Here is an 11464-nt window from a genome sequence, read left to right on the forward strand (position 1 = left end):
GGTAGTCCTCAACTTACGACCATAATGGGGTTCAAAAATGTTGCTAAGCGAGACAGCCCCATTTTACGACTTTTCTTGCCACTTTTGTTACCCGAATCGCTGCAGTTGTTAAGTGAGTCACACGGTTGTTAAGTGAATCTGGCTTCCTTATTCACTTTGCTTGTCAGAAGGTCGCAAAAATGGACCCCATAACCCCAGGGACATAAATACACGCCAGCCGCCATGCTTTCCAAATTTTGATCACATGACCATGTGAATGCTGTGCGGGTCATGTTAAAACGGTAATAAGTCACACTTTTCAGTGCCGTTTTAACTTTGAACGGTCGCTAAATGAATTGTTGTAAGTCGGGGACTGTACTGTATGTATGTACTTATGTATATGTATATGTGTGTGTGTGTATGTATGTGTGTGTGTGTATGTATGTGTGTGTGTGTGTGTGTGTGTGTGTGTGTATGTATGTATGTATATATTTAAAGTCACAACCCCTGGTATGCCCAAATATGGGAGAAAGGTCACACTTCCACTCTCTGTCCTTCGGCTGGTCACAAGAGACCATCCAGACAGAAACCCAATATTTTTTACTGTTGCCTTTTTTTTTTTTTTTTTTGACGAGCCGAAGGCAGAGAATGGAAGTGTGACCTTCCTCCCATATTTGGGCATACCAGGGGTTGTGACTTTAAATATATACCTTTCACCCTGGCCTGGCTGATAAGGAGTCGAGCTCTGTAGCTCAATGGTTAACACATCTGCCTAAGAGGCAATAGAGCACAGGTTCGATTCCCAGCAAGGGTATGGCTAGCTGATGAGAGCTAAATAGCTTGAAATAGATCCATACTAGTCTCCCTTTATTTATTTATCAGCACAAATATAACGTATGTATGTATGTATGTATGTATGTATGTATGTGTGTGTGTGTGTATATATATATATGTGTGTGTGTGTGTATATATATATATATATATATATATATATATATATATATATATATATATACATATATATATACATATACATACACACACACACACACACACACACACATATATATATATATATAGTGTCACAACCCCTGGTGTGCCCAAATATTTATTTATTTATCAGCACAAATACAACACACACACACACACACACACATATATATATATATATACATACATACATACATACATAGTTATTGTATAGAAATACAAGAAAGAGACTGTGTGTGTGTGTGTATGTATGTGTATTGTATAGAAATACAAGTCACTATATATACAGTATGTATAACAAAGGCAACAAAAGTAACAAAGGCAACAATAAAATATTGGGCTTTCTGTCTGGATGGACTCTTGTGACGAGCCGATGGACAGAGAATGGAAGCAGTTAGCTTCCTCACATAATTGGGGCATACCAGGGGTTATGACTTTAAATATATACCTTTCTCCCTGGCTCAGCTGATAACGGATTAGAGCCTGTGGCCTAGTGGTTAACACATCTGCCTAATATGTAATATAGCCCAGGTTCTAATCCCAGTAAGGGTATGGCTAGCTGATGAGAGCTAAATAGCTTGAAATAGATCTATACTAGTCTCCCTTTATTTATTTATCAGCACAAATACTACACAGTAAGTATGTATGTATGTATGTATGTATGTATGTATGTATGTATGTATGTATATGTGTGTAGTATTTGTGCTGATAAACACACACACACACACACACACACACACACACACACGAGTCTCTTTCTTCCCCAGTGTACGAATGGACAGTTTCATTCCAGCCTTAGACAAAACTTATAATCAGAAATACAATCAATTATTTCCACTTCTTTACTTGGTGTCTGCATCCCTGTTTTTTTCACACGGACATGACAAGAGGTGACATTTGGACAGAGTAAGCTCACCGTTTCCAATCAAGAGCACAGTCTTATTTTGAAAGCAAAACAGGCTGTTCCAATCTTATCAGAAGAATTTCAAGTGGTCTCCAGCACCACCTATCATTGGAGATTAAAAAAAAAAAACCTTAGCGTGGAATGGCCATTGTGCTTAACTCTGTTCCTTCACTTCAATAGCAATAGCACTTACATACCCCTTCACAGTGCTTTTAGAGCCCTCTCTAAGAGGTTTACAGAGTCAGCCTATTGCCACCAACAATCTGGGTCCTCATTTTCCCGACCTCGGAAGGATGGAAGGCTGAGTCAACCTTCAGCCGGTCAGGACTGAACTCCTTCCTTCCTTCCTTCCTTCCTTCCTTCCTTCCTTCCTTCCTTCCTTCCTTCCTTCACGCTGAAAGTGCACGGAACACTGTTCCCTTCCCACCAAAGGTGGTTCCTATTTTTCTACTTGCATCTTTTACATGCTTTCGAACTGCTAGGCTGGCAGAAGCTGGGACAAGTCACGGGACCTCACTCCACTAGGTGGTGCTAGGGATTTGAACCGCCAAACTGTCGACCTTTCTGATCGACAAGCTCAGCGTCTTAGCCACTGAGCAGCCCTCTACGGAGCAAGACCCCTACGTAATTCCCACATAAAAATCCATCGCGTTCCCGTCTCTAGTTTTAGCAAATCTGGGTTAGTCTTTTTAGTAAAAACACAAAAAACAAAAACTAGGCCTTCTCCAGTTAGAACCAAGGTTTGGATTAGACCATGGTTTGCCAAGTCAGCTCCAGGCTGTAAGGTTGTGACGCGACGCGACGTCGCATGGTTGCTGGGAAACCGTCTTCTTGTGTCTGTCTATTTGTAGCGAATCAGCCGAATAATCTTATTATTCATGAAATCTGTTGTGTGCGGGTGAGTGGCGTCCACGCAAAACCCGTCGCTCATGGCAATTTTTAGGACTTCCTCCACAAAGACCTGGAAGCTGTTAATTTGTTTCTTGGTGGGCAGGACCCACAACCTCTTCAAGTTCTGCCGTGTGTATTCCTCTTCGGGTAGACCTTCCACGCTGGCCACCCAATCCAAAGTGACGTGGTAGGGGTCTTCTAAATAAGTAGAGATGGAGGCCAAGTTGCCGTTGAAAGAGTAGTAGAGTTTGGAGCCCAGGAGTTTGAGGAACAGACTGGACGTGCTGAAGATGTGCGCGCTGAAGACTTCCATGTTGGAAGAGGACAAGCTGTAGATCTGAGGAGCTTCCCGGACGGTGAAATGAACTGTTTGGGTCCTCTGATCCAAAGTGATGTTGAGCATGGCATTCTTCTCGGCTTTTGAGAGCTCCACCTCCTTCTCCAGTAGAGCCTCGATGAGTGGCTGGACCTGGTAAAAGTCTGCTTCTCGCCGAAGCAGGCCCATTTCTTGGAAGTCCTCGGGGAGGTCCAGGTGAGAAGTTCTCAAGAAGTTGAGGATGTAGCGGAAAACTTTGCCGTCTCGGTCAATGAAGCAGTGGCCGTGGTTGTCTCTTTTGGTGGGCATCTTCCCGCTGAACATGGCGCCCAGCATTGAGTCTGGGAAGCTGGTCAAAGTGGAGAGGGAGGTCGTGTATAATTTCCCGCCAACGTTCAGCGTTATGGGTTCCGACATGGCTGGAAATGGAACAGATCTGGGAGAAGGAAAGGAAAGGAAAGGGAGAGGAGAAAGGAAAGGAAGAAAGGAAAGGGAGAAAGAAAGAACAAAAGAGAAAGAAGGGAAAAGAAAGAAAGGAAAGAAAGAAGGAGAGAGGGAGGGAAGGAATGAAAGTAAGCAAGCAAGAAAAAGAAAAAGAAAGAAGGAAGGAAGAAGATAGGAAAGGAAGGAAGGAAGGAGAGAGGGAGGGAGGAAGAAGGGAAAGGAAAGGGAAGGCAAGCGAGAGAAAGAAAGGAAAAGAAAGAAAAGAAAGAAAGAAATAGAGAGGGAGGGAAGGAATGTAAGTAAGCAAGCAAGAAAAAGAAAAAGAAGGAAGGAAGAAGAAAGGAAAGGAAGGAAGGAAGGAGAGAGGGAGGGAGGAAGAAGGGAAAGGAAAGGAAAGGGAAGGAAGAAAGGAAAGGGGGAGAAAGAAAGAACAAAAGAGAAAGAAGGGAAAAGAAAGAAAGAAGGAAAGAGGGAGGGAAGGAATGAAAGTAAGCAAGCAAGAAAAAGAAAAAGAAAGAAGGAAGGAAGAAGAAAGGAAAGGAAGGAAGGAGAGAGGGAGGGAGGAAGAAGAGAAAGGAAAGGAAAGGAAAGGCAAGCGAGAGAGAGAAAGGAAAAGAAAGAAAGGAAAAGAAAGAAAAAAAATAGAGAGGGAAGGAAGGAATGTAAGTAAGCAAGCAAGAAAAAGAAAGAAAGAAGGAAGAAAGGAAGGAAAGAAATAAAGGAAAAAAGGAAAGAGTGGGGGAGGGAGAGGGAAAGGAAAGGAAAAAAGGCAAGCGAGAGAAAGAAAGAACAAAAGAGAAAGGAAAAGGAAGAAAGGAAAGAAAGAAAGGAGAGAGTGAGGGAAGGAAGGAAAGTAAGCAAGCAAGAGAAAGAAGGAAGGAAGGAAGAAAGGAAAGAGGGAAGAAAAGCAAATAACCAAGAAGAAAAGAAGGAAGGAAAGCAAGAAAAAGAGAAAAAGAAAGAAAGAAGGGAAGGAAGGAAGGAGAGAAAAAAGAAAGAAGAAAAGACCAAATTATATTAATTCAATTTTTTTGAAGGAAGAGAAAAACCCTAAATGCATTCTAGGTAGTGCTTGACTTAAGACAACATTGGCACAGGAATTTCTGTTGTTAAGCAGGGTGGTTGTTAATTGAGTCACACCCAATTTGGACATGCCCCCACAAGGACACATTCAAAATTCAGGGGCGTGGCAACATTCCAGAGTCACAAAAGGGCTATTTGGGGACCCACCCAGGTGGCTCAAAGTCAACACTTGCTTAACAACCGTGTTCCTAACTTAACAATGGCAACGATTCACTTAACAACTGTGGCAAGGAAGGTGGTAAATTGGGAGCAAACACACTTAACAACAGACTTGGCTAGCAATAGAAATTCTTATTATAACTCGTGGACTCTTGCAATTAAATGTGTTTAAATTTGCCACTTTACAAATTCAACACAGTTGTGCTGATGCTCAAGACTCTTAGACAGGTAGGTCCTCAACTTACGATTAAGCAACAAAGTTTATGTTGCTAAGCGAGAAATTTGTGAAGTGAGTCTTCCCGCAATTTACGACTTTTCTCACCACATTTGTTAAGTGAATCACTGCAGTTCTTGCATTAGAAACACGGCTGTTAAGTAAATCTCGTTCCCCCCCCCTTGACTTGGCTTGGTCGCAAAAGGGGATCACATAACCCCGGGGACACGGCAACTGTCATAAATGTGAATCAGTTGTCAAGTACCCAAAATTTGAATCACCTGACCACGGTGGATGCTGCAACGGTCGTACGTGTGAGAAAGGGTCATACGTCAGGGTGTTTTTTTAGTGCCGTAACTTTGAATGGCCACTAAGTGAACTGTTGTAAGTCGAGGACTACCTGTAGTTATATATTAATCTGATCATTAAAACCTGCCAGAGATGCCGTCACAAACCACACAACCTTTGTAGTGATTTCCTATGCCACAAACTGAGGCTTTGTGTGTATTTTTTTTCCTGCAACTGTCCCAGTTGTGCAATTTCTCCTACTTATCTTACAGCTGGCGACAAGCCATGTGTGTTTACGACAGCAGTTCAAAATATTCTTCTTTTACAGATGCTTTTAATTGAATTTTGGCTGCTGCTTTTTTGCCATCCTGCTTTTAAGAGTCTGCAGATCGATAGAATTCTATTCTGTACCCTTGAACTGGGATATATATATATATTATTTTATTTCCCTAAAAGGGATAAATATCCCTTTATTTATTTATCAGCACAAATAAAAATAAAAAACTATATATATATATATATATATATATATATATATATATATATATATATATATATATATGATTTTTACAACCCCTGGTAAGCCCCAATTATGGGAGGAAGCTAACTGCTTCCAACATCTGTCAATCGGCTCGTCATAAGAGTCCATCACGACAGAAACCCACCCAATATTTTTACTGTTGCCTTTGTTATATTTGTGTGTTTTTTTAAAATTTGTGCTGATAAATAAATAAAGGGAGACTAGTATAGATCTATTTCAAGCTATTTAGCTCTCATCAGCTAGCCACACCCTTACTGGGATTTGAACTAGCTGATGAGAGCTAAATAGCTTGAAATAGATCTATACTAGTCTCCCTTTATTTATTTATCAGCACAAATAAACACACACACACACACACACACACACACACACACACACACATATGAACGCCTCGAGCAATTTCAGCCAAACTAGGTACACAGATAACCTACTCTCTGGAAAAAAAAATACTGTGGCAGTAAAACACCCCTAGGGGGGGGTGTTCTGTTAAGAATCAGCCTGTTGTGCCTTAAAGTGGCTTCTACTGTACTGCCGTAAAATGGATTCTACTGTACAGAGCAGTGGAGTTGCCGTGGTAACGGCTTCACAGTCTTCCATAAGGGGGCTCCCTCTGGTAAGGGGGAAAATCCAACATTAGAATTTATGTTTGGTCCGGACATTTCCCCCACTATAAATAAAATACCTGGGCAACGCCGAGTTATCGGCTAGTTCATAATAAAAAATGGTTTAATAATATTACGGTATGTGGAAATAGATGTAATCTAGAGGGACCCACTGTTCCTCTTAGCCGGTTGAGCCAGGAAGCCTGGGTGTTTGTGTTTGTAGAAGCTTTGAATGTCAATCCTGCAATAGGTAGCTTGCACCTTACAGGCTGCAGCTGCAGGATTTCTTAATTAACTGTATTTCTAGTTCCTGCAATATAATTAAGTGGCCTATTAATAGCCATGTCCTTGAAACACCTCTGAGCTAAGCTTATCGATTCAATGCTGCTTGGAGAGAAGCTATTCTGATTATATTGTTCTGTTCTGCTCTATTCTAATTATACTATTCTAGTCTATTCAAATTATTCGTATTCTATTCAAATTATTCTATTCTATTCTATATTCTATTCTAATTATATTGTTCTGTTCTGTTCTATTCTATCCTAATTATTCTATTCTATCCTAATTATTCTATTCTATTCTATTCTAATCATACAATTCTATTCTGTATTCTATTCTAATTATACTATTCTATTCTATTCTGTATTCTATTCTAATTATATTGTTCTGTTCTGTTTTATTCTGTCCTAATTATTCTATTCTATTCTAATTATACTATTCTATTCTATATTCTATTCTATTGTTTTGTTCTGTTCTATCCTAATTATTCTATTCTATTCTACTCATACTATTCTATTCTATTCTGTATCTATTCTAATTATACTATTCTATTCAAATTATTCTATTTTATTCTAATTATACTATTCTATTCTATTTTATATTCTATTCTAATTATATTGTTCTGTTCTGTTTTAGACTATCCTAATTATTCTATTCTATTCTAATTATACTATTCTATTCTATTCTGTACTCTATTCTAATTATACTATTCTATTCTAATTATACTATTCTATTCTAATTATACTATTCTATTCTAATTATACTATTCTATTCTATTCAAATTATTCTATTCTATTCAAATTATTCTATTCTATATTCTATTCTAATTATATTGTTCTGTTCTATTCTATCCTAATTATACTATTCTATTCTATTCTGTATTCTACTCTAATTATACTATTCTATTCTATTCTATTCTATATTCTATTCTAATTATATTGTTCTGTTCTGTTCTATCCTAATTATTCTATTCTATTCTAATTGTACTATTCTATTCTATTCTGTATTCTATTCTAATTATATTGTTCTGTTCTATTCTATCCTAATTATTCTATTCTAATTGTACTATTCTATTCTATTCTGTATTCTATTCTAATTGTATTAGAATAGAATACAGTGGCCCTCCTAGGCTTCGTTTTTGCTGGCAGAGGCACAGCAGGCCAATCCGCTGTTTCCAGGGTGGCCCCACCAGCCCCATCCAAGCACCTGGCGGGCTGGATGCGGCCCCCCGGGCCTTGAGTTTGACACCCCAGCTCTAGGGCAAAAAGGATGGGGTTGCTTCGGGTCTGCTTATGTTTCGAGGCGCACCGTAACCTTAAATTCAAATTAAATTCATATTGAATTTTAATTTGGAGTCCCACCATAATGAACCTGCGCAGCTCTTCAAGGGTTTTATTGCACGAAGCCTCGCACGAGTCTTACCAAGCGTTCTTCTTTCAAAGGATCAGAGTTTCTATAAAAATTGTCCCCAACTGCTTAAACTGGGCCATCGTCTGGATTTCCAAGGACCTGCGGAAGTGGGAGAAAACAGGCAGTATCCTATCTGAAAACAGGATTATTATACCGAAGGCGAGCTGGAAAACTGGGAATTACACGACATTTTCTGAGCATCAGAAGTAAGGTGAGGCTAGCTATTTCCTCCCAACTTTTGTTCCTAATGGGGAATACCTTCCAAACTTCTGGACTTCAACTCCCAGAATTCCTTGGGCATTGCAGAGGATTCTGGAAGTTGAAACCCACCTATCCAAGTTTTCCAGTTGAGCAAGCATGACCTTACACTGGTTTTTCTCAACTTTAGTCACCTTAAGCTCTGTGGACTGTGACTCTCAGAATTCCTTGGGCATTGCAGAAGATCCCGGATGTTGAAGTCCACCCATCCGGGTTTTCCAGTTAAGCAAACAATCACTTTAGACTTTAGACTAGTGTTTCCCAACTTTAGCAACCTTAAGCTGTGTGGACTTCAACTCCCAGAATTCCACAGGGCTTAAAATTGCCAAGGTTGAGAAAATCCTTCCTTAGGCAAATATTTGCCCATAAAAAGAAAGAAAAAGGAAGATCAGGAATTGAACCAGAATTATCTGCACAGTGCAGCTAAAGTGGATGGGGACCACATCACATTTGCGGATACAACTAGATAGATAGAAGGATAGATGGGTGGATAGATAGATGGATAGACAGACAGACAGACACACACACACAGATAGACACATGATAGATAGATAGATAGATAGATAGATAGATAGATAGATAGATAGATAGATGATAGATAGATAGATGATAGACAGATACATGATTGATAGATAGATAGATAGATAGATAGATAGACAGACAGACAGACAGACACACACACACACACAATAGATATATAGATAGGTAGGTAGGTCAATAGATAGACAGACATACAGAGACACATGATAGGTAGGTAAGTAGATAGATAGATAGATAGATAGATAGATAGATAGATAGATAGATAGATAGATAGATAGATAGATACATTAGATAGATAGATAGATAGATAGATAGATAGATAGATAGATAGATAGATAGATAGATAGATAGATAGACAGACAGACAGACAGACAGACAGACAGACAGACACACACACACAAATACGATAGATAGATAGGCAGGTAGATGATAGAAAGACACATGATAGATAGATAGGTAGGTAGGTCAATAGATAGACAGACATACAGAGACACATGATAGGTAGGTAAGTAGATAGATAGATTAGATAGATAGATAGATAGATAGATAGATAGATAGACAGATAGATAGACAGACATTAAATAGATAGATAGATAGACAGACAGACAGACAGACAGACAGACACACACACACACACACACACACACACACAAATACGATAGATAGGCAGGTAGATGATAGAAAGACACATGATAGATAGATAGACACAAGATAGATAGATAGATAGATAGATAGATAGATAGATAGATAGATAGATAGATGATAGATACATGATAGTTATATACAGACAGACAACGATAGACATGATAGACAGACAGACCCATGATAGGTAGATACAAGATAGATAGATAGATAGATATCCTGTTTTCCCGAAAATAAGACCTCCCTGGATAATAAGCCCAATTGGGCTTTTGAGCTCATGCACTAAAATAAACCCTCCCCTAAAAATAAGCCCTCCCTGAAAATATTGCAACACAGCAGTAGCCATGAGGTGACCACGCTCGCTGCCTCCTGCACCTCAAAAATAATAAGATCTCCCCCAAAATAAGGCCAAGCGCTTATTTCGGGGTCAAAAGAAAATAAGACCCTGTCTTATTTTCAGGGAAACATGGTACACACATTCATAATAGAGATAAAATAACTTGTCACTTTGAATTTACAATCTCTCTCTCATTATTCTCTGTCTTCTCTATTTCAATCTTATCTGACTAGTCTCATTATCTATCTATCATCTATCTATCTATCTATCTATCTATCTATCTATCTATCTATCTATCTATCTATCTATCTATCTATCTATCTATCTATCTTTGCCTTTAAAGTGGATGAAATACATTTTGTGCGTTTCTTCCACAATCATTACATATACTTCATTCAAACTGAATTGAAACACACGAAATGTATCTGTAACCAATCGACACGCTTTCCACAAGATGTAATGAAAGAAGATTCTTTTTTTGTGTGTGTGTTTTTGTTTAATTAAAACAATAAAACTTTTTTTAAAAAAAGAAAGTGGATGAAATGACAGTAGGTCCTTGCCATGGAAGTTACTTAACATTCCTTTTATTTCTCCAAATAATCTGCACTTACAACCCCCCCCCCCAGGGCAAGCAAGCCAGGGAGGGGGAGAAAGCATGCTGCAATTAAGGGCAATGGGCAGGGCAGGAGTGGATGATGGGCACTGTTACCCCACGGATTTGGCTGGATCTGTTTTTTTTTTAATCTTTATCTTTATTCTTTTATTCTTTATTGCAGTGTTTCTCAACCTTGGCAACTTGAAGATGTCTGGACTTCAACTCCCAGAATTCCCCAGCCAGCATTCGCTGGCTGGGGAATTCTGGGAGTTGAAGTCCGGACATCTTCAAGTTGCCAAGGTTGGGAAACACTGCTTTATTGGTCAAGTGGGATTGGACACACAAGGAATTTGTCTTTGGTGCATGTAGCCTTGCTTCCTTTGAGTGTTTTTTTTTTCTGCCTTGTATCCCCCCCCCCCAAAAAAAAAAACTTTGATGGCAGTAAAACTCCCAGGAAAAAGGGAGGGGAGCCCCCCGGAAAACCATCCTGCCCGGGCCCACCTGGGGCTGAGCCAGCCTCCCATTCATTGGAGGTCCTGGAGCCTCCGCCTTCTCCCCCCTCCACCGGCTCCGGGGCAACGCCTACCTTTTCTCCCCCGTCCGTCAATCCGCCGTCACTCCGGCGCAGGGAAGGGAAGAGAGACCGCCGTGGGAAAAGGTGAAGGCGGTGGGGAAGCCCGCTTTGGAAAGAAGAGCCGGAGGAGGGGAGAAGGGGGAGGAGGAGGAGGAGGAGGAGGAGAGAAGAGCCGGCCGAGCGCAAGGCTTCTTGGGAAATGGAGTTCTCCGGCACTTCTCTGGTCAGCCCACTCTAGGGGACTCTGGGGAAGCGGGGGGGGGGGAGAGCGAGAGAGCGATCAGCTGGAGGATGGAATTGGGAAAGGGGGGGGGAGAGGGAGAGAGGGAGGGAAGGAATAGATATTGAGTGGAGAGAAAGATAGATGGTTAAATTTATGATAGATTTTGAGAGGGAAAGAGAGAGTGTGTAGATAGAT

The 11464-nt window shown here is 40.1% G+C and overlaps 1 protein-coding gene across 2 annotated transcripts; it reads right to left on the reverse strand.

The window, feature by feature from the left end:
- Window positions 1-2395: 2395 nt before the first annotated feature.
- KCTD21 (potassium channel tetramerization domain containing 21) lies at window positions 2396-11201 on the reverse strand. 2 transcript variants are annotated; one of them, XM_032220473.1, is made up of 3 exons: window positions 11059-11201; window positions 8113-8199; window positions 2396-3516 (listed from the first exon to the last, which is right to left on the reverse strand). In XM_032220473.1, exon 3 carries the CDS (start codon window positions 3495-3497, stop codon window positions 2715-2717), a length of 783 nt encoding a protein of 260 aa, XP_032076364.1. In that variant the 5' UTR covers window positions 3498-3516; window positions 8113-8199; window positions 11059-11201; the 3' UTR covers window positions 2396-2714. The 2 variants fall into 2 exon arrangements, with proteins under 2 accessions (XP_032076364.1, XP_032076365.1); XM_032220474.1 differs by lacking the exon at window positions 11059-11201 and adding an exon at window positions 8493-8864.
- Between the last annotated feature and the right edge of the window lie 263 nt (window positions 11202-11464).

The sequence above is a fragment of the Thamnophis elegans genome, chromosome 6 (genome assembly GCF_009769535.1).
Source record: "Thamnophis elegans isolate rThaEle1 chromosome 6, rThaEle1.pri, whole genome shotgun sequence".
Lineage (NCBI taxonomy): Eukaryota > Metazoa > Chordata > Lepidosauria > Squamata > Colubridae > Thamnophis > Thamnophis elegans.